Source organism: Ursus arctos, unplaced genomic scaffold (genome assembly GCF_023065955.2).
Source record: "Ursus arctos isolate Adak ecotype North America unplaced genomic scaffold, UrsArc2.0 scaffold_10, whole genome shotgun sequence".
In the NCBI taxonomy this organism is placed as follows: domain Eukaryota; kingdom Metazoa; phylum Chordata; class Mammalia; order Carnivora; family Ursidae; genus Ursus; species Ursus arctos.
The window spans coordinates 11874803-11898560 of NW_026622764.1; the positions used below are offsets into that span (position 1 = coordinate 11874803).

General features: G+C 41.0%; 1 protein-coding gene across 26 annotated transcripts in view; it reads left to right on the plus strand.

Moving 5' to 3' along the window:
* DOCK9 (dedicator of cytokinesis 9) overlaps positions 1-23758 on the plus strand; it is a 278727-nt gene that overhangs the window by 204613 nt on the left and 50356 nt on the right. For 8 of the 26 annotated variants that reach the window (XM_048215678.2, XM_026493517.4, XM_057307486.1 and 5 more), the window contains exons 28-38: positions 1407-1553; positions 1773-1856; positions 2537-2648; positions 5781-5959; positions 6427-6540; positions 8439-8559; positions 12845-12978; positions 15003-15117; positions 18395-18461; positions 19465-19512; positions 22168-22235. In XM_048215678.2, the coding sequence (XP_048071635.2) occupies positions 1407-1553; positions 1773-1856; positions 2537-2648; positions 5781-5959; positions 6427-6540; positions 8439-8559; positions 12845-12978; positions 15003-15117; positions 18395-18461; positions 19465-19512; positions 22168-22235 (1189 nt within the window). Of the gene's footprint in view, positions 1-1406; positions 1554-1772; positions 1857-2536; positions 2649-5780; positions 5960-6426; positions 6541-8438; positions 8560-12844; positions 12979-13810; positions 14114-15002; positions 15118-18394; positions 18462-19464; positions 19513-22098; positions 22236-22755; positions 22800-23758 lie in introns of those variants that run through there. The other 18 variants (XM_057307453.1, XM_057307488.1, XM_048215683.2 and 15 more) reach the window with 4 other exon arrangements.

The window sequence follows — 23758 nt, forward strand, 5'->3', positions numbered from 1 at the left end:
GGTGTCACCCTCATCTGCATGGTTGAAAAGCTGTCTCACCCACCACCACACATTCCAGGCAATGGTAAAGAGGACTTGGAAGGCAAGCATCCCATGGACATGGCTGGGAAAAACAGTGTTCCTCTTACAGCCCATTGGCCAGAACTCAGTCACATGGCCCTTCTCTGGCCTCAAGTTAGGCTGGGAAATGTAGTCTCTAGCTGGGCAGCAGTGTGCACCTGTGAAACCCAGGGGCTTCACCACTAAAAGGGAGAAGGAAAGTCAGTTAGTACTTACTGAATCTCTCTAAGCTTCCATTTTCTCATTTGTAAAATGGGGATGCAGATAGCCTCCCTGTTGTGGCTGTTAGAATCACATGCATGAGTGGATAAATGTCATGAAGCATATAATCCAGACCCCTTCACATTTCAGGTTCTCAGTAATTTTTCTCATTTATTGGGCGTGTGAGTGGGGAAGCAAAGTGTCAAAGAGCAGAAAGAACACAGGCCTTGGACTCGTGGTGGATCTGGGTTTGAATCTTTGTTACTTGTTAGTTCTGTGGCTGAAGACACATTTACCTGACCTCTCCAACCGTCTGTAAAATGAGGGTTAAAACTTACAAGAATTTAATGAAAAAGTTCATAAAAATGTGCACTAGTGCAGTGCCTGATGTGTGGAAGATATAGAGTCCATGATTGCTAATTGCGGAGATCTGTATAATTTCGTAGGTAAGCATTCTTGATGGGGAAAAATTATTATGTACAGTTAATTTGAAGAGGACTGTATCTTTCTTTTTTTATATTTTATTTATTTATCTGGGAGAGAGAGGCAAAGGGAGGGGTAGAGGGAGAGGGACAAGCAGACTCCCTGCTGAGCAGGGAGCCAGATGTGGGGCTCAATCCCAGGGCCCTGGGATTATGACCTGAGCCAAAGGCAGACGCTTAACTGACTGAGCCACCCAGATGCCCCTGAAGAGGACTGTTTCTAAGCAGATTCAACCGGTGACGTACAGTCTCTGATATCTGTTTATTTTCCGTTTGAATACTTGAAGCTTAAACCTGAGCCACTGTTTTCTAAAGAGATCTCTGAGAGGTACAGGCATTCAAGCCACCACAAGTATCCCATGAAAATGCAGCTCTGATGAGAATTTCTGGAGTAGAGGCACATCTCCACATTTTTGCAAGTACCTCCGAGGGGATCTTTCTCAGGCTGAAGTTTGGGGTCTCAGGTCTAATGCACACTGCTTATATGAGGTATCAGAATACCTGTACAGTATTTTGAGAGAAGAAAGAGTAATTTCTCTTGTCTCATTTTAGATAAATAAAGTTGGAGCTCTGGGTTTTTTAAAAATAGGCTCAGGGATGAGATTTTTTTCCCCCAGAGGGTTATTTAAAAATAACACAACATTTGCTCTGAATTCTTTTTAGTTATTGCGAAACCAGAGATTTCCCGCATCCTATCATCACGCTGTGGAAACCGTTGTGACTATGCTGATGCCACACATCACTCAGAAATTTCGAGATAACCCGGAGGCATCTAAAAATGCAAATCACAGCCTTGCTGTGTTCATCAAGGTAGGGACCTCAGGGTGCAGAGGGTGTCGGTCAAGTGGTGAAATGTTTATTCGAGCAGTGATTGGTATATAGTAGGTGCTCAGTCGATGCCAATGGCTCATTTTTATGCTATAGAATAAACTTATTAACACTAAATGCTGATTTCAACCTTACTTTCAGGGGGAAAAAAAAAAAAAGCCTGGGCCTAAAAACTCACCTTTGTGGTTTGTTTCTCTGCAGAGATGTTTCACCTTCATGGACAGGGGCTTTGTCTTTAAGCAGATCAACAACTACATCAGCTGCTTTGCTCCTGGAGACCCCAAGGTAGCGTGTGTGTTACACACTGTTTTTTTGTCTTAATGATTGACATCCAGAAACCCACCTGTTTCTCTGGGCTCACGTCACAGTTTTCTTTCCATCCCAGAGGCACTCTTGTCCCCTCTTTTGGAGATACTAACTAGTACTAACTAGTACTTGCATTAATGTGTAAGATATTAGGGATGCAGTAATTCAGAATGTAAAATAAACATACGATTTTCTCATAAATAACTGAAAAGACTTCTCAACTGCAAAATTAAAAGTATATGTGTTGTGAATCATAGTTTATTTAGCAGGATGATAGAAGTAACCATGTAGCCTTTCTCTGGTAGAATTACCCATCTCCTGCCTAGCGTGTCTGTTTTAAAGCTCTGCCTTACTCATTTTTTTATTGTATTAAGTCTGTGTCTATTATTATAAGCTGCCTGAAATCCTTTTTGAAGTAGTAGGAGCATAAATAATAAATGTCCTTAGAGTCAGTGGAGGACATTGTTTAATGAAATGTATTCCGAATTTTTAAACAAAAGCCTACAGCCATTCTAAAACCTAAAACCTAGCACAGAGCATGCAGTTTTAAGAGGGTCGGGAAGCTAACGACTGGGTGTATGATTTCTAATAGGTTCTTAGGATGCTGTACAAAGTATTCATTGAGACATTTAACTTTCACTAACCATTGTTTCCTGCAGACCCTCTTTGAATACAAGTTTGAATTTCTCCGTGTGGTGTGCAATCACGAACATTACATACCTTTGAATTTACCAATGCCATTTGGAAAGGGCAGAATTCAGAGATACCAAGGTAATCTATCTTTACATACGTTAATCAGAGTCTTTTCACAAAAAACCATTCATTTTTAATAAGAAAAGAGAATTGATTCAGATATGACATTAGAATTTTCTGATTTTTTTTGTTGATGAATTAATTTTTTTCTTGTTAAATTTCCTTTTAAAAAACTATTGATAAAATGTTGTATGGGAACTTACTTGTCAGCAAACTTATTAGATGACAGGTCATGTCAGTGTGACTCTTTTTCATTGAAAAATTCCTTTGCTTAAATAGAAATTCATTTTACTTACTGTAGTTTGTTTTTATTTGTTTCACTTTTCCTTTTTTCTTATGAATTAGCTTTTCTTTCACCAACTGTGGAGTCAAATGACACTCCTGTAGGTAGGTGTGGGGTGTGACGCTTGCTTTCTTGCATTTTCCTCCTTTAAAAGAAAAAGAATGCAAGTTATTGCTGAAATGCTTACATATGCACTTCATTTAGGCATTTCCCATATCCCTGGATCCGTTTTTAAATTCACGATAAACCAGTGAATTTATTCTCACTGTAGCTAAGATGCTGCTGTAACACCCCTGGGAGGGATCTGGGTTTTGCTCCTGGGGTCGCCAGGTCCTCTAGGATATCTCTTTAAGAGGCCAAACAAACAAATGCCCTGCTTTACTCCAAAAATGTATTATTCCACCATTTTCATAGTCCTTGTCCATAGTGGTGGCAGTAACCTAAATCACAAGCAACACGGCTTTTCACATGCGTTTTATGTTTGCATGTTGAGTCTTCAACTGTTCTGTATCTTCTTAAAGTTTGAAGAGAGTAAACTCAGAGCTTTCTTTGTCTTACCAAAGTCAAACGAATCAAATTAGTCTGTCAGATCTGCCAAGTAATATTACTGAGTTTAGTGCCTTGTATGTACCTGGAGATTGTTTATTTATGCTGAGAGAGAGAAAAAGCAGAAGGATGCCACCAAACCATTAACGACACCTAAATCAACGGCCTCTGTCAGAGAGAAACACACAAAAGCATTCGTTCAGAGACATAAATATCTTTCCCCAAGATAGACTTGGACTGCCTTTTAAGGAGCCGGAAGGGGAATTGGGGCCCTGAAGTTGGCATTCATGCATTCAACAAATGTCAATTTACCTGGCACCAACCGTGTCTAGGATGCACATGACTTTGGGAGGCAGTCTTGGACAACAAGGATGAATATCTCTGGCTGTTTTACCGAAGTGAAGTATGTGCAGTGTTAGTGATGAGGGCTGAGGAGAGAAAACTAAAGCAAAGAGGAGGGGTATGAAATGGGCAGCGGGGCATCCGACATAGGGTAGCCAGGAAGGGCCTCGCTGCGAAGGTGACTTTGGGTGGTAATCTGAAGAAAGCCAGGGATTGAGCGTCCTGGGTTGAGGGGACAACTGGGTATTTGGCATCCTGAATTCAACCTGGCCCACCTGTCTGGTCTTACTCCCCACTCTTCCCCACACTTCAGACATTCCTGCTGACTCCCAGCTCCTCAAACATGGCCTGCCCACCCCTGATACTCCTCAGCCTCACACAGCCACCTCTCTGGGGGAATCCTCACCTTCCTCCCCAGATAGTCACTCAGCACCTCGTATGTGGAGCCTGCCAGGTCTCCTGCTGCCCTCTCCCGGACCCCATATGCACTCCAAACCTTATCTCACTCCCCTCATCCCTCACCGCAGTCAGTTACTAACCCACCTTACTTGGAGACTGTGACTTTCTTCCTTTCTCCTCTCAGGGTACTGAGGGTAGTCCTTTATACCCTGTGGCTGGGCAGTGAATGTGTGCTGATACCCGCCTTCCCCTGCACCCCGCAGGGCCATATTGTTTGTCCTGCAGAACTGAGGGATGTGAAATCCTTCAGGTGCCCGGAAGACTCATATAAGCTCTTAGTAGAACTTCAGGGTATTTGGTGCCAAGGGGGGCTGCTCTCAGCAGGTGGGTGTGGGTCACCTACAGATAATGTACCTTATGACACTGATAGGAGTCCATGTTTTTAGCATTCCCCTTCCTCTTCCTTCTTACCTGTTCCCCCCTTCTCTGCACGCATGCTCAATTAAACCCATGGTATTTTCCTAAGGGTTTTATGTGAGTTCAAGCTGTGCACTGTCATTCGGATAAACAAAGCTTAAAAAAACCATACAGTGGACATGATTATTCTGGAGAGATGGATACTTTCCCTTGCTTGTGCATAGGACTTGGGTCAGTATTTTGTATAGGTTTAACTAATATGAAATCAAAGTCAAAGAAGAGGTCTATAGATCTATAGATTTCCTCTAGTAATGGATTCAGTATAAGAATTCAGGTCCTAGCTACAGCTTACTGAAAGGAGTATTTCAGCTTTAGAGGCATGTGTAGCCGCTTTTATTTACCCTCCTTCAGTAGATTTCACATTTCCTTCTATCTGTTCTCTGGAAGAGCTTTCCATTTGATCATTTAGCTAGCTGATGATTTACTAGTTTAGTTTGGTGCTTTATGTATTTCAGTATTAGTTTATATTATTTTTTTTAATTTGCTTTTAGAGGTGCAGAAGTATTAAGTATATTTTTTAAATTTTTTGTTAAATAAGTTCTTTATTCAGGGACAGCAGAATAAAGAGGTTATATGCTAACTTGTTCATTTTAAACACATTGGGTTTTAATGGGAATATATAGGCTTTCATGGCCAGGAAATGGATTAATGAACTCAAGTAGTAAAGAAAATTTTAGTAGACCATGTATATTTGTTCTTTTTTTAATTACATGTTTGTTTTGTACAAATTACTTCTCTATAATGTCAATTAGACAGTAATTTTATTTTTTACCTTCATGTCAATAACAAAATTTCATTTGTAATATAACATGTTGTATGTTCTAAAAATTGGTACTAAAACTATTCACTAACTTAATATTTATGTAAGATGTAATTCTTCTAAAATCAAAATCCAGTGCAATTGCCTGTATTTAAATTTAAGAGTCTGAGGTAATAAGGAATAGAGCAGTATTTTAGATAATCGACCTTTTCACACTTGAAGCTAAGTCTAATCATCCGTTGACAGACAGGGTGGGCTGAATGCAGACGGTGGGTTTGGCTTTTATTTTAATTAAAGTACGTGATAGCCTCTGTAACTAAAGCAGTTTCTATCCTCATTTCAGATCTCCAGCTTGACTACTCACTAACAGATGAGTTCTGCAGAAACCACTTCTTGGTGGGACTGTTACTGAGGGAGGTGGGGACCGCCCTCCAGGAGTTTAGGGAGGTCCGGCTGATTGCCATCAGCGTGCTCAAGAACCTGCTGATAAAGCATTCTTTTGATGACAGATATGCTTCAAGGGTGAGTCACTCCAATGGAAGGAAATATGGATTGATAAATGTCCTTAATTTTAAGTAATATAAAGATAGTAATATAAAGAAAGTAACCTGTTAGAAAATTGGTGGTAACAGAACCAAGACTCTTCTCTTTTTACACACTAAAATCTAGTAGCGGTGTTTATTTAATTATTTAATTAATTAATTTTTAAAGATTTTATTTATCAGAGAGAGAGAGTGTAAGCAGGGGGGGCAGCAGAGGGAGAGGGAGAAGCAGGCTCCCCACTGAGCCTGATGCGGGGCTGGATCCCAGGACCCCAGCATCATGACCTGAGCCGAAGGCAGATGCTCAACCAGCTGAGCCACCCGGGCGCCCCCTAATAGCAGTCTTTATAGGAAGGATCCAAAGGCAGGGGATGGCCAGTGCCAGCTCAGACCCTCATTAAATCTCAGAGCCATGGGATAAACTCGTGCCGTGTGCCTTTGTTTCAGAGCCATCAAGCAAGGATAGCCACTCTCTACCTGCCTCTGTTCGGTCTGCTGATTGAGAATGTGCAGCGGATCAACGTGAGGGATGTGTCGCCCTTCCCCGTGAACCCCGGCAGTGTACGTAAGCATACACACCCAGACACATCCTGCGTTTTTTCCCGTGGCTCTTGTAACCAAGCAACAAAAATGGGGCGGCCAAAACCAACAAATTCATTGTCTCATAGTCAGGAAGCCAGAAGTCCAAAGTCAAGGTATCCGCAGGGTTGGTTTCTTCTGGAGGCTCTGTGTGAAAAGTGGGTTCCGTGCCTCTCTCCTAGCTTCAGGTGCTTGCCCAGAATCCTTGCCTTCTTTGGCTTGCGGCTGCATCATTATAGTCTTGGCCTCTGTCTTCTGTGTGTATCTGTATAATCTCTGATGTCCTCTCCTTTTCTTAAAAGAACACCAGTGATTGGATGTAGGGCTCCTAATCCAGGATGACTTCATTTTACCTTCCATCTTAATCACATCTACAAAGATCCTATTTCCAACATTTTGAGGTTCTGGATGAATATGAATTTGGGGGGGGACACTATTCAACCCAGGATACACCCATTCTTTTTTTTTTTTTTTTTTTTTTTGCCACTAAAACCATAATAATCCACAGTACTCTTGATTAATTGCATTTTTGGCTAAGATGGGGTCAATCAGTAAACCTTAGACTCTTAGGTTGAAAGATCATTATTAAAACCATGTTTTCCTGATGGACAATATCTTGTAAGACATAAGGACTTTATCTGTATAGTCAACAAAAATCTATGGCGAGAGGAGGTTAAAAAAAAATGCGTAGTTCTAACCTGTGTTCTATGAGAGCTCAGGGCTAGCTCTAGTTCTGATGGTAACATGCTACACAGTCTTGGAAAAGCCACATCTTTGGGCTAAAGTTTCACTGTGTCTGTAGAATTAGAAAGTGTACTAGATGTCAGGGAGGTCACATGAGTGACACAAGGCCCCACCTCCAAAAACTGACCACTTTAATTTATATTATCTCCATGCAGTCATTGGAAGATGTATTGGAAATTAAGTTGGTTGAAGGGTGATCCCAGAAACGATCTCAAAATGTTTGGGGTGGAGACTATCTGCTGTTCATTTGCACACGCGCTACCAGTGTAGTAATTTCCTTTTCCCTTTTATTCTGGATGCATAAACAAGCTCAGTTGTTAGTCTTTCGAAAACCTTGTAATTATGGCATATGCTTGGGGAGTTTTCATGTGTGTTTCTGTCCCTTTCCCCCCATAGTGATGCATGTTTTTTTCTGCTGTCTCTCCACCTCTGAATACATGTCCTAAATAATGGCGCACCAAGACACGCCGTACGTGTAGAATGTGTTTTGTAGTTTCTAAGGGCACTAATCTTACCCCCTACAACATTGTATTTCACATGTGTATTCTCTGAGCCTGTCTGCTCTTCTGATCTGAATAAGAAATTCAGGGTATAATGCTTCCTCTTTGTCCTTCTTCAATTCTGAGAAAATCACCAAAGAAAAATCCCTTTTATGACAGAACTTCAAAATTAACATAATTTCTCCACTGACTGGGAGTTCACACGAAGCTGCAAGCTTGTAGATCTTTTCAGTGCTGCTTTTGTAAGTCACTGTTGCTCATTTGGGAGGATTTCTGATGTGAGAGAAAAACCAGTGTTCCAGTTAAAAAGAGCATGTGAGGCTTTTTCTGAGGGAAGAAACAATCTAGGGAAATGTTGGGCATCTGAGCTCTGGAAGGGGAGCGTGCTAGACCTTCTGGGGCAACAAATAGTGACTTTATAGACCAAGACTGCTCTGCCCGCAGACTTGCGCCCCGTCTGATGCATCCACCAGCCTCCTCCGTCCTGCCTGCCAAGCACCTGCTTCCCCCATGCAGTGCATCTGACCGGCTAGGTTCTTGTGTCCTGCGCTGGCACGTGCCCTGACACTTCCAAGAACAGCTGATGACTCTTGAAAGTCATCTTTGCTTATTTCTTCTCTCTCTCCCCTTGGACAGACTATGAAGGAGGAATCGCTCCCGCTGCCAGCCGCGAACCCACTGGTGACGCCGCAGAAGCCTGGCATCGCACTGGACAACAGCCTTCACAAAGACCTCTTTGGCGCCATCTCAGGCATCGGTAAGGCTCGGTGCTCCGTTTGCTTCCCTCTGGCCTGATTCTGAGAGTGCCTTCATCCAACAGCATGGGAGCCGCTCTGGCTCTCACAGGAGGACCTTGGAGTCTGAGTTTGTGCCTTGAATGTTCTTTTCCTGGTTTTGATATTTAATGATTAAAACCCCTCAGCTCGACCCTGAAATACAGACCCCTCAATTCTCATGCATTGAAGATTCGGTAACACCTAATCACGTGTTTGTGCTGTTCACTTTTTGTTAATGCTTATATTAATTTATCATTTTAAACCTTCAAATTGGATTTTTAGAAGAGGAGTTTTTAGAAAAGGAATATCTTTGCAGGTGTGTGGGGGGGGGCGTGGGCAGGAAATTTGTGGTGATAGTGATTTTGATGAAATGTGAAAGGATAATTACTAAGGAGATAGTGGTCTATGGCAAGAATACAATTCTAAAATCAGTTTTCTAAAATCTTCTTTCCTAGAATATTTTTCTCTCTGACATAATGTAAGAGCAACCCCCATGGGGGAAGAAAACAGATGGCATAAATCGAGATTCAAACTGAGTAGTGCTCTGTAAGAAAATGCCTGAGAAATGTACTTATTAATATTCTGACTAATTGAGCACCTGTACCAACTCCTTCATAAAGGTAATGGTACAAAAATAAAGTAGATGTGTCTTCACAGAATTGTCATAAATACTCACAGGTTTATTCTGTCTTTATTTCTCTCTTTTACTACATTTGAATAAATTAAGCATCCTGCTATGGCCAGTAGGTGGAATTAACTCACTGGGCAGAATAAAGGGCAGTCCTCTTAGCAATTTAATTTGCGGTATTGTTTATTCTGAATTTACGTCCTTACCATCTGTGCTGTTCTTGATGTCAAGATGCTGTTTCATGTAGGTGATGAAAGTGAGCAGAATGTAAAATCAGAAGCCCCACACCAATGTCCAGATTTATCCTACAGTACCAGTCTTTAATCTTATTTATGCTTACATGTATTTTTCATAGTTGTAGTTATCTCATTAGGCATCGTAAAGATTAAATGAGTTAATTCATGCAGAATGCCCAGAGCAGAGACTGGCATGTGGTGTTTGTATTTGCCTTTCTCCTGGGGCCCTCACTCTGTTTTCTTTGCCCTGCTCTGCCCACACACCCAGTCTCTGCTCCAGGGGTGGGAAAGGGACTTTCATGGGAAGATTTTGTCTGCAGGAGTTCACAGCACTGGCTTTAAGGTCAGACAGAGACAGTTTAGGATCCAGACTCCATCAATTACTAATTGCCCTGGGCAGCATGTCTCTCCTCTTCGCCCTCAGTGTCTACATCTCCAAAACAGAGTCATGGCAAGGAATGGAAAGCCCCCACGATGTGCACAGTGCTCGGCATGGTGACATGATCTGACTGCCATCCTACCAAGCACAGTTCTTCAGTGTTATGTATGCTTTGTGATACACTCTCAGTAGCCAGTTTCATGACTCTTGGGGCCCAGGAATGTGCTGAAATCTTAACTCCCTGACCAATACTCTGTAGGATTCAAGACTCTGTGGAAATGATTAAACTAGAATGAGGCAATGCTTTGACGCTGACTTTATTCTCCAATTCTGCATCACCTTGTCAGGGTGTGGGATGCCTTGAGAACGAAAGATGAGCCATTGGGTATCATTACCAAGACTCGAATAGCATTAATGACCTTTGGTTGCTCTGTTCATGATGAAGTTATGCAAAGTACCTGAGACTGATTTAATCCCTTTTCACTCTCTTAAATTTCAAGATCTGAATCCCCTTTTCATAGGAATTCACTCTAACAGACTTGTTTATCCTCAGGCTTCATCTCTATTACCCCCCATCTTTAGAGCTAAATCCTTGTTCCCTTTTAGGAATGCCTTCCAGAAAAGCCCCCACCTTTGATCTGGGTTTGCTGGTTTTCCGATAGCTTGAGCAACTCTTCTTTATTTACCAAGGAGTTTCTAGTTAACTCGCATCCTGGTGCTGATCCTTCAAGAGTAGGCTTTCTCTTTACATCTCTGTGTAGTAGAAATCTAGTTTCCTCACCTGTTGAGACTGCACCTTCAGCATTGTTTTTAAATGCCTTTGGAACATGGTGCATGAAGATTTCTAGAACTGATTCATTGCCTGGATAAAAACTGCGCCGAGATTATATTCATTTTAAAAGGCACACATTTCTTAGGCTCCGGGTTCCTTTTTCCACCTGCTCACTGTTTTGCATTGGGCTGTCTGTACAAAGAAGACAGAGGTGAACCAAACTTCTTTTCATTTTACTTCTGTAAAATGTTGTTTAAGATTTTTTAAATGCGCTGGGCTGAGATATTAAGTACACACACACACACACACACACACAATGGGAAAAAATTCTACTAAACATGTTGATTTTGATTTATTGCATTTCCATCTGTTTGCCTCAGATTAGGACTCCGTTTCTGGAACTGAGCCTAAAATCCGGGGAATTTAAGGTTTAATTTTACTTTACTAAAGACCTTTTTCCTCATGATCATTATGTTCTACATTAAATATGAAGTCTGGTAATATTAGGAGGACTGTAATTATAATTTGGTCATAATGTGTGTTTTATCTCTAAGTATAGAAAAAGGCTCATAGTTTTTTCATAGGTTTTTACCTGTTCCCCATGACAATCAATCACACAGTTTCTGTTCTGGGATGAGGGAGCCTGGGGCCAGTGGTTTACATGTTCAGCTGTCACTTACATTTTCAAATTCCCCTGGCTCTTCTTTTCTTAATTTTAATAAGCTGATTCAGTTTCAGGGATGTTGGTGTTGGATAAACCTGAGTGTTATGTAGAGGGAGGGATTAACTTAGAAGTGTTCCAGGGGCACCTGGGGGGCTCAGGACGTGATCTCTGGGTCTTGAGATTGAGCCCCACATTGGGTTCTGTGCTCGCGCAGGGTCTGCTTAGGATTCTTTCTCTCCCTCTGCCCCTAACCCTCTCACACTCTAAATAAACAAATAAATAATCTTTAAAAAAAAAAAAGAAGAGGAAGAAGGAGGAGGGGGAGAAGGAGGAGGTGGAGGAGGAGAAGGAGAAGGAGAAGAAGTGTCTCAGTCCGTGGCAGCTAATTTGTATCCTAAAATCTGAAAATGGCCGGCCTGTTCTGAGGTGTTGGGGAATGGCATCTTCCGTGTGGGTGTGGGAGGCCATGCTTACAGCTTGCTGGAACACGGTGCCAAAAGGCTCCTCATACAGTGTGCACAGCCAGCCAGGCCTTTCAGCTGGAGGTATGCCTTTTGGTTCAGGATGGAACGTACAAGTTTGACAGTTGTTTTAAATTATGTGATATACTTCAGTCTTATCTAAGCAGGAAGTCAATCTATTACTTTTTAAAATTCCATAGTACCAAGGTGGGGGCTGATTTCTGACTTCAAGCGCTGTTTTTTCCATGGATGTCACACATTTTATTTCTAAGTTAGGTTTCATTTCTGCTCAGAACTGTTGCCGAGATTCCCGAGCATTCTCCATTCACAGCATGCTTATTGCCACAGTAATTTTTTCATCGAGTCCCCAACAGTTCTGTTAGGTACTTGGAGCCAGATAACCTAATTAGTTCTTATATCTGAACAACTTAATAGGCATTTGGAAAAAATATACATAAATTTAAAGAGAAATTCTTTTATTTGTAATAATCACAGCCCTTACCAGTGGATGTGTAGGTACTGCTCAGCTTCTCAGATTTGGAATCAGCTTGCTCAGCACCCTCATCATTTCCTGTTCCACATTGATTTTCCCCCAGTACTTGCTTTTTATCATAGCAGCTGCCAAATACCTAGCTTCACAAAGATACGACATCATCAAAAGGAAGGTAGCATGATCTAACATTGAAACTACAGTTTCGGCAGATGTCAGGCATCATCGTGTTTTTCTTGAAAATGTAAAACATCCCAAGACACCCCTGTGAGTTTCCTGGGGCACCTCAGCATACAGTTTGCATACTGTGATTTATTGCGGGTTTCATTTTTTGATTCGATAGTTGTAGGTGGATTTATCTTTTTAATTTTTTTAACATCTTTATCTCATTCTGAAACTGTGTGTTCCTTTAGTCTGAGAAATCAAAGGTGGCTTCATGTAAGTGAATTCATGGTTATGCCTGAATGTTTCAGATTATGGCCTGGTTCTTTAAAGGTGAGGTAGTTGAATGAAACTCTTGAGCCAACTTAACAAAAAAAAATAAGTGCCATAGAAACAGTTTCCCTTAAAGTTCAGTACTGTCTTTATTTTGTTGTATCTCACCAAATCTTTGGTCTTGGTTTAATTTCTGTTTAGCTTCTCCATACACAACGTCAACTCCAAACATCAATAGTGTGAGAAATGCTGATTCAAGAGGATCCCTCATAAGCACAGATTCAGGGAACAGCCTTCCAGAAAGGAATAGTGAGAAAAGCAATTCCCTGGATAAGGTAATTTCTTTTCATATAATTTAAGTGTTTCTTATAACTAATGGATTTAGCTCAAAGTAAACCATGTATCATGTTCTGGTGTTCATTAAGTGTGACTTTCTTATTTTTAATAACTCAGGTAACCTGGAGTTATTATTAGAGTTATGATCAGAATATTGTCTAAGTTTGGGGCCCATTTCCTGAGACCCCTCAATTCCTGTTTCCAATATTTCACATCAGGGCAGTGTTTACAGTGGAGGACCTTGAGCAAATAGTTCGGCAGGTTGGACAGGTAGGGAGATCAAGATGCCACTCGTTTAGAATCCCCATGGGCTGTAAGCCAGAGAATACGTTATCTATGCAAATGGGTGTTGGGTCCAGAGCCGGTTCCAGAGCCAGGTCCAGAAAAGTTAATGGATCATCTAGGTGATTCAGGGATAAGCTTTTATTGGAAACCTTCTTACACTGGTACCCCCAAACACAACACATCCTCCTTATACTTAACACTTTTTCTTGAAATAATCAAGGGTCAGACTATTTGGAACTTTGTGGGAATGGGTAAAGCTTGAATTTAAACCTGGAACAACGATAGATTGCTATTGCCTTGGCCACTGTTATTCCTAAGCTATTTCAAGTTAAGGCAAGCACACATACCAGCAAACAGGTGAACCACTTGGGGATATAGTTCTAGTTCTCAGAAATGTGCAAAATGCCCTTCTTCAGCATCAGGTTTGTCATTGTACCTGCGTTTCTGCCTTCAGTGCGGTTCCGTTAGAGGTGCGAGCATCTCAGTGTGGTGTGTGTCATGACGTGGTGAACTTTCCCCTTGACCGTGACTTGCCTTCATGTATAGAGTGAGAAGCTGCTCAGGAGGCATTCTGCTTGCGTCATGCGCAGTGCTGGAGAGGAGGAAGAGAGCTGCCAGTCAGCCAGGAAAAACCGGGTCACTGTGGATTTTTCCCTTCTAACAATCCCACCTTTGCCAGAGGAAACTTTGCATGCTGCACCTTCCCTCCCACTGCAAGAAGTATTGGGTTCTCCTAGTGGCCCTGGCGAAGGGGGTGGGCGAAATGATGCATCCACGCTACGGTTTTGCCACTAACTGTACCTGTATTTCTTCCTCTAATAAAAATACTCATGTATGTTATTAATTAAACTTGTTTACTGTATATTTTTTCCAATTGCCCACCCAGTACCTTGAATGAAAGATATTTTTTTATTGATCTTTCTGCTTTGGTATTTGCCAAAAAAATTAAAAATCCTGCTTTCAATTGGAAATATAACTTCAAAGATTTTAAAATCTCCTGTGTTTTTATCAGGTGATGAGATTCTTGTTCTTTTTTTTTTTTTTTTTTTCCCAATGTGAACCCCTTAAACATGTAAACTTGCTGTCTAGTGGCAAAACTGTTCTCACCCTGTGCCCTCTGCTTTCTGAAGTTTGCAGTGTTGAGCTAAGCTGATGAGGGAATAATCTCATCAGTTTAGGGTCTTTGGCCAAGCTCTGCTGAGGTGTCCTTATTTGTCCCTATTGGGTACCTGCCTATTGTTTTCCCCCCAAGGGTGCCCCCACAATGTCAGCTGAATGACAGGGACTCAGCCCCAGGCTCTCGTGGCTGGAACACTATAGGAGTGTAGATTTTATTTGCTTTTTCAGCCACTGTTGTTCTCCTGAGGATATGGTTGGTTCTGCAGTGTCTTCCGACTCATCATTTCTGTTTGACCCTAGCACACATCCTTTTTTGCATGAGAATATATTTGGCATTTTGAACTAAGCTGGTATGGTTACCCAGTTTGAAAAGTCTCTGCCTGATGGCTTGTCTCTTAGGAAAGTATGCAAAGGAGGCAAGTCAGAGCTTCTAGCACCTGTGTGTGTATTCGGTGAAGGTGTGCCTGTGGTTTGCCGACAAATGAGTTTTATACCTTCCAATTTTTGTGATTTGACCCAATTCTAAGAATATTTCTCTTGCAAGGGAGAAAAGTGAACCTAATTTTGTTTTACCTGTAATGAAGGATTTTAAAAAATCACCTATATTTCCCTTTTTTAGCACCAACAAAGTGGCACTTTGGGAAATTCTGTGGTTCGTTGTGACAAACTTGACCAGTCTGAGATAAAGAGCCTGCTGATGTGTTTCCTCTACATCTTAAAAAGCATGTCTGATGGTAGGTAAACGTGAAGATGTTGGTTTTACTTTGTTTCACTATTTGGTTTCTTTTTTCAAACTTGTAATTGCTTGAAAGGATAAAAGGACTTAAAAGGCTTTTCTTCCTCATTTGGAATACATGTTATTTTACTAACTGTAGCAGAAATTAAAGTCTTAATTCGGAAAAGGGTTTTTACTAATTATTCTAGAAAGTGAGTTCTAAAATATGCATGGGCCATTTAAAATTTTTTTTATTAAACTCAGACCTACCACTATAATCAAAGGAGACAGAAGCAGATAAATGAGGTAGCCTTTGATTTTTGTTAAAAACAATTTCATTTGTCCAAACCAACTTACTGGCAACTTGCATAACTTAATTAGTCAGGCTCTTGAATTAGAATATGTAGTGTTGGGGGATCTAAAGATCTCTTCCATTTAGAGTGTTTGTGACATTACTGGCTTTAACTGGAAGTCAGATGTGATTTTTTTAGTTTTCTGATGGAGTTAGTGGTATCATAGTAGATTAAGTTTCTCATGAAGGGTTTGACAACCACATTTTTTAATAGAATAAAGCTTTAATAGAATAAACATCCATGAGGGGACATTTCAACTCTGGTTTTGTGATATAAGCAATCACATAAAATTGTGCCATGGTACAATGTCACGTTTCTTCCTTGATCAAAAATCTTGTCTTACTTTTGCTGCAGCGTATCAGAAAGTGTCCTGTGAAGTGTATTGAGAGAAGGCAAAGTCTTTTGAAAACAAAATGCTAAAGGCCTCTCGAGCTTCCATTTCTACAGCATTAATAGCCAGACCTTAGTATTTAGATGTTAGGAACCATGTACCTGTCCTTAAAATGCTTCAGGACTGAGTTTTTTTATTGTTCTGTCAATTTGTTACTTTAAAATAGCTTTTAAAAACACAACAAATAGACAACATTTTCCTTGAATGATGACCAAATAGCAAAGCACTGGGTACTTATTCAGGTATTTTGGTTATAAAGTTTAAATTCTTCCCTTAATGTTAAAAGTTCTGAACTTTACATCATGGTGGTGAATTTTAGCCAGCTTTGTAATTCTGTTTTTCCTATGGTGAAAGTTTTCCTTAAAATATTGTAAGTTTCAAATAATAAATATGGTATATAACTAGAACATAACTGCTTTTTTAAGACCAGTGTACCAGAAATTTTGCATCCAAGTGAAAATTATCCTTTAAAGGCAGCCCTCTGGAAGGCCATGCATATACTTTAAAATGCAAGACCTCTTCAAAAACAGTTTTAGAGATTTTTTTAAATTACCTTCAAGTTATCAATTTCCTTGCTCTTACAACTTGAATTTGTGTGTGTGTGTTGTGTTTAAGAAATCTTTACCTACCCGCAGAGTCTTGAAGATATTCTTCTGTATTTTCTTTAAAAGTGGTATTATTCAAATTTTCACATTTAAATCTTAATATCTACCTGGACTTGATTCTTGTGTATGATATGGGGTGGGGGAGAAGTTGCCTTTGGAGTAGTTTACCAGACAGACAACCAAATTCAACTGTGTAACTGTACAGCTACTCTTTCCCTTTTCCCACATTAAAGGAGCACCTCCTACACATTAGGCCCCTCCCTCCTTCATAGAGGTTAGTTGTCTACACCCTCTCCTCCGTCTGTAGCCTGAGCCTCAGCCCATAGCCAAGAGCAAGGAAAGGCGCTTGGTGCCCCTTGGCAGGCCAGCTGGCTCTGTCTGATATGTGCTGGGGTGACCACAGATATATGCAAGTTGACCCTGAGAGGTCCTCCAGTGTTCACTTGGCTCTCTGGGTGCTCACCACATGAGTGTGGCCTCCCTCAAGTAACAAGGTCTGTCCCTCAGGAATCTAAAATCAGAATTCCTAAAAGATGGAAGCTCACTGACTCACCCATGTTACTGGTCTAATAAACTAAATGTGTCTTTTAAGATCAGGTGTACTTGATTTAAATCCCCATTCCACCATGATTCTTTAGGCTGGTGGTTGGGAGAACGACTTGACTTCCCTGAGCCTCATTAGCTTATCCGTAAATTGGAGTACTGCCTCTGATTATGGTGAGGATTTAGATATGACAGGTGTGCAATCATGAGACCACCTAGCACACTGCTCGCATATAACAGATTCTCCATGTATATCTCATGGCTGTATTCTCCTGCCTGCCACCATTCTTGACAAGTGTGGAGTGAAAAGTCTGTGGCCATGCACCTTCATGACCCATCAGCATCTCTGCAGACATGTTCTCACTCTCCTCAGTCCCCAATCTCAGTGGCCTTTCTCCCTGAGAGAAATCTCTTCACCAGTTTCTCAACCTTAGTATAAAATACAAGAATGCAAAAATGTTTAACTATCAAATGATAACACCCTTTGTGCAATTTTAAAAAGTTAAGGGTCATGCACAGAGAATGCTTCCTGTAAATAGATTTGCAGGATTTGCCTTTACTAAAAATATGCCAAGTCATCTTGATGCAGAACAGGTGTGAGTGTGACTTCTTAATCGAGAGTATACTGCATCATTTTGCTGAGAAACAGGGGCTTGCATACATTGCTTGTTTGGAAGGCTCTTTGGCAACATCTATCAAAATCTTAAATGCACTTAACATTTGACATGGTTATTTCACTTCTAAGAGTATTTGTCCTATAGATGTAGTTGGACAAGTGTGCATACGTCCATGTAAAAGGATATTCTTCGAAGCATAATTTGAGATAGCAAAACATAAGGGGGAAAAACAAGTAAATGTCCATCAGTAAGGGACTGGGTAACTCAATTATAGTGCATTTATGGAGAGGAATATCAGGCAACTTGGAAAGATTGGAATAGATCCAAGCTGTATTACTGAGTTAAAACTCAAAGGAAAAACAGTGTGTGAGCACGTATGCTTCCATTTCTCTGCATGTATGTGTTAGAAAGAGAGTTCATGCAAGAATTTTCAACAGATTCCTTACCAGAGAGAGATTCTGTAGTAGGCAAAGAGAGAGCCTAACTTGAGATTATTTGCCTACTTGTATTCTTTGAAATTTAGGGGCACATTATGTGTAAGTTAAATATGTACTATGTAGTGCTAGGTGATGCATGATGAAATTAAAGCTCAGGTGTTCAAATATAGCTTCTTTAAATTGAATAGCACGTTGTGTATGTTACCAGTAAAGATTAGTCACTGTGGTTTGTTCTTTGATCTGCTATAAAAGGGTTTGAGGGTTTATACAAAATCTTTTCCCCATCCCCTAATGTATCATATACACATATACACATCATGATTCTGACTGAATTAATGTTTACTTTCTAGATGCTTTGTTTACATATTGGAACAAGGCTTCAACAGCTGAACTTATGGATTTTTTTACAATATCTGAGTGAGTAGTTTTGTTTTCCTCATTGCCTCTTGCTTTTTCCTGGCTAATTAGGAGGTGGGAACAGTAGTATGTAGTTGAACCAGGAATGCAGTCTATTCATATTCACACTTTTTAAGCTCTTTCTCCTGGACCTGACCCCAGCACCTGCTCTCAGGAGCACATGACTCAGTGGGCAGTAACCAACCTTCAATTATCAGATATGTGGTTGTTATAGATGAGAGCTAACTGCTTATGTGTACAAACCATTTGAATAAAATGACCCAGATTATTAGCTGAATTGGGTGGATGCTACTACATTTTGAAGTTGAATCTAACTTAGCTCAAGCAGATGTAAAAACTGAGACAAAAATAGCTATAATTTTTAAATGTAAGTGAAACCTTACATTTTATCTACATTGCCTCATTTTATCTCTTCAATTTAAGTTTCTGATTTCCTTTAAGCTCTTTGCTTTAAAAAAAAAAAAAAATGAATTGACAATTGTTTATCCAGAATTGCTGGGGCCAGAGGGACCTGGGTAGCTCAGTCAGTTAAGCATCTGACTCTTGATCTCAGCTCAGGTCTTGATCTCAGGGTTATGAGTTCAAGCCCCACGTTGGGCTCCATGCTGGGCGTGGAGCCTACTTAAAAAAATTGCTGGGGCCAGATGGTTTTCCAAATCCAAAATTTTTTGGGAACAGTGCACCAGGGCCTGTGCTTTACGCGAATTGTGTGAGTCAATGTCGAAACCCTGAGCCAGTAGATGATCCTATTGGTCCCAGGCTTTCCTCTGTGGCTTTAACCGCCCTGCGTAGTAGGGACAGCACATCGTGGTGCCTCCCCTGTAGGTTAGCGATTTTCTCTGGGTGAGAGAGACCTTCCTGAGAATTTCTGAACACCAGAAGTAAGAGGCTAGTGGTAGGTGTATGAGTTTATTCAGGTGTTGCTGATGGGTTTTAATAAAGCAATGTATTGAAAACCATTTTATTTTCACGTTTTCCTAATAACCTTTCATCCTGTCTGCAGAGTCTGCTTACACCAGTTCCAGTACATGGGGAAGCGATATATAGCCAGGTACTGTGGGGGTTTAGTTTGAATGTGTATTGTTCTCTGTATTACTTGGATCTGAACGTGTGGGAATTGTCATCTGTGATGATTGGCAGTTGGAATTCTCGTAAACAGCAGCGATGTCTTTGGACTGCTACCCTCAAATCTGGTGGCATCTTTCACCGTGTTCCCACACTCCTTCTGTCTCATTTTGCCTCATGCACATCTCTTGGAAGGATTTCCCTTCGTGGCCTGCTGCTGCACTTACATATGCTCCCCCGTGTTCTGTTCTTTCCGTGTCCCTTTTCTCTTCTCCCAGATGTGTCTTCTCGCTCTTTTCTCCTCCTTCACTGGTTTTGCTGCCCCTGTTTGACTTTCAAAGGTCACTTTTTACCATTCCTTCTCCCAACTACGAAGATACCAATTTCTCACATAACCACTTTTCCTTTTTTCTTCATGAAAGGATGTTTTCAGTCCATCTCAGATTTGTTCGGATTTCCGTAAAAACCTATGCAATGGAGCCTTTTCTCCCTTAGTCCAGATAAGCTGTCCGTGCCCTGTTTTCTTCTGACCAGAAACTCTTGGTTGAGTTTCGTAAATCCTCATGGCCCTGCCCCACACCATACTCTCAGATCCATACTGAGTTCGAGGGGAGCTGGACACTCATTGTGAGGGGCACCCAAGCTGCTCCTTCTTGGAGCCATTTCCTGAGAGCACATCTTGTCCTTAACCACGTTCTCACTCCTGCTCTGCGGCTGCTCCGTGCGTCTCTATTTGTTTTTGTCCATGTTGTGTATCTTGTAATGTATTTATGGGGTTGGTCTAAACATCCTGTTTTTCCATTGTTACTGTTTTTAACAGTTCACTTATAAGTAAACGTATGTATATTTTAGGACAAACTTTAAAATTTAGTAGTGATTGAGTTTTTCTTCTTATCGACAATTCTGTTTTACAGCAATGAAACAGGAAAGAGATTTTTAAGACTATTTGAGCGTGGAGATTTTACTTTTTATGTTAACATTGTTCTTTTCTTGGGATATCTGAGACACTTCCAGAATTATGTTTCATGTTCAATAAAAGTTTGTGGGTTTTGTTTTTTTTAAAGAGCAAATTTAGAGAGCATATTTTATGCTTTCATCCTATTCGTTTTTATTTTTAACTGAAATGTGGTGGCACTTAAAGTTCTCTCATTTTAGCTGTTATTTATTATCCTAACAGTAAATTTCACATTTGCACTTTTGAGTACCAAATGCAAGTATATACAAGGTGACCTTATACAGTAACGGCTCGCACCCCGACTTCATTCCCTTTGACTCTGCCCCTTGAGGATGGGCACACGGTATATTTGTAACCGGAAGGCACTGTGCCCAGTAAGCGTCACAGCCTTCTTGCAGTAACTGTCGCCCACAGCACAAGATGGCATTTGGAGAGCATTGTGCAAAATAGGATGATATGCCGCAGAGCTGAACATGGTGCGTGTGGGAAGCTGAAGGTTTCTGCCCAACAAAATATTTTAGAATTGGGTTTTGTGTAACTGTGAACTTATTTTTTTTTAATGGCTGTAAATTTAATTTTTTAAAAAAATCTTCTGAACTTTATAAGCACCCTGTATATATTTGCATGTAAAAGTGTGCTTCTTCAGGCTATCCTAAAAATAGGTGGGCATAGGAAGGCAGGAGTGGAAGGTGGTGGTGCTTGTTATGTGCATTGCGGAAAGATGTGCCCTGCTTTGTAGAAGATTCCCGTGGTTTCTGCTCCATGTGACGAAGATCCCAAGCAGGCATCTGAATGCTGTCGGTGTCTGCCCTCTGTGGCAGTCCCATCTGATGAACACTGCGTCTTCTCCTTGTGTCCCTGTGAAATCACCCAGCAGCATGTTGCCCGATGATACTCCATGCATGCCTTGTTCTGCCCCACACAATAACACAGTGAGGGAGACGGTTGGCTACGGGCCGGGGGACAGGTGTCATTCCAGCACGGGTCTCATTTTTCATCTGCTCTGGTGATGGTACACAGTAGGAAGTTAGCTGTTTGATTGCTAACCCAGGTCACTTTTCTATTTTCTTTACTTGACTGCTGACAAGTTTAACAAAGTGTGTGGCTCTTCTCCTTCCTGCCTGGGTAAGAATAAAGGTGTTAAAACCGCCTCATATAATCCCTCTCATTGCATGTTTGTTCTCTGTTTCCTCCAAAGCATTGTTTTCATTAAAAAAAAAAAGGTTGTTTGTTTTTTTTGCTCTTTAATAACATATATAATCCGAAAAGATTCGTGGTGTTTGGCAATTGTCAGAACGCTAACCTTTAGCACCACGTCGGACTGATGCTCTAATTTTTAAAAAGCAGCATCTCTAAAGTACTTTGTAAAACTGAGAAGTTCACTGCTTTGGCTTGGTTTTTGCTTCTTCGTCATCAGGTGCTTTGCTGTGAACCCTGTTTAGAGCTGCCGCCTGTGTGTGCGTCTCTGGCTCACCCGGCCCCAAGCAGGCCGCGCTGCTCCCAGTCAGCGTGTGGCCGCTCCCCTTGTGCTGTGTCCTGGCCTCACTAACCCTCCTCGTCTCGCTGCAGTGTAACAAGTCTAACTTTTGCTTCTATCCCATTTCACTCATGTTGCAGGAACCAGGAGGGGTTGGGACCCATAGTTCATGATCGAAAATCTCAGACATTGCCTGTTTCCCGTAACAGAACAGGAATGATGCATGCCAGATTGCAGCAGCTGGGCAGCCTGGATAACTCTCTCACTTTTAACCACAGTAAGTCCCATGACATACCATCGTAACAGCCAGCCACCTCATGTGACATCTCAGAGGGGAGAGCCCCAGGCCGCACCACACCACATCACCAACTTGACTTTTCTTCCAGCGCAGAGCAAGTGGGATGAAGAGCTCATGGCGAAATTCCCTTCTTTGGAGGAGAGTGACACAATGTGGAACATGGTCAGCTACGGCACCAGACCTAAAAGTGCCGGACCCTTTGTCCCAACCCCTCCATTCAGTATTTTTAATGTGAAATTTGGCAGGTTTGACAGCCAAACATTCTCTGATATGTTTAATTGAATATTTGGATTTTCACTGTGCAAGTCCTGAGGACGTCTGGGACCAGTTCCTATCATTCTTCGAGCCCATGCATGTAGTTGATCAAGTGTCCACATTCTGACATTCCAGCTTTGAATGTATGTTAATCCTTAAACTGCTGTGAAAACATAAAGCCCATGAATCAATTTGTGAGGGTGTGGAAAAGCCAATAACAAAGTGACTTTTTCTGTGTTTTCAGTGTGAGAAAGATATCAAGTGTGCTTGGAATTTCTGTAGACAATGGTAAGATTTAATCAGGTTGAAGTCTGCTTATGAGGCCGCTTCACTTGCAAGCCAAGACCTTTTCGTTCATCTTGCCTTCCTAACTTTGGGGCTTTCTAACTTCACAATAGAGATTCTACCAAAAAGTGGGAGCATATTTTTAATTTACTTTTTTCATATCGCCAGAGGAGACATGGCATCATGTACTATTTCTAGAAACTTAAGTGTTTCATCTCCTTAAAGGTTTCTCAAAGCAGAAAACCTAAAAGATACCAACCATGCAGCATTTTAAAAACTAATGCCATCATTTATAATAAATACCATTTCTGTTAGTGATGTGTTCTCTGAATTGTTTCATCTTTTCTCCGAGCATCACATAGCTAGTAACTGTTTTATGTAGACAGTTATTTGTTCTCACTCCAAGTAATGTCTTTCATGTATACTTATTGATATCTTCTCATCATTTCTAATCATACGGATCCCATTCACTGTTATCTTCATACCTCTTTCTTTATGTAGGCTAAGAGTAAAGACAATATTCCAAATGTTTTAAATTGATAATAGTTCAGAGTAAGAAGGCTGAGGAATTGAAATACAACAGCTACCCATTCTTCCACCCCAACAGAGTTCAATGTAATGGGTATAGACTCTCTTTATAAAATTCTAAGCTTAATTTAGATCAGTATTACATGTGCCTTACACACACCGAATCAGTGGCACTCAGGAGCCCCTGCTGCGTCCTGCACTCAGCTATAGAATGTACGTTCATGACACATCTCAGGCTATAATGCTTGACTTTTCCACATCTTGTTTGTTCGGGCTTTTTCTAGCTCTGCAGACAAGGGGTTGAAACAAGTGTTGTTGGTTTTAGTTTTCATTTCCTATTTAGCGAACAGAAATTAAATTCTCACTGTTCTGCGGGACTTGCTACACTGCCTTTGCCCAGATAGTTTATAACACAGGGACTCCCTCACTATCAG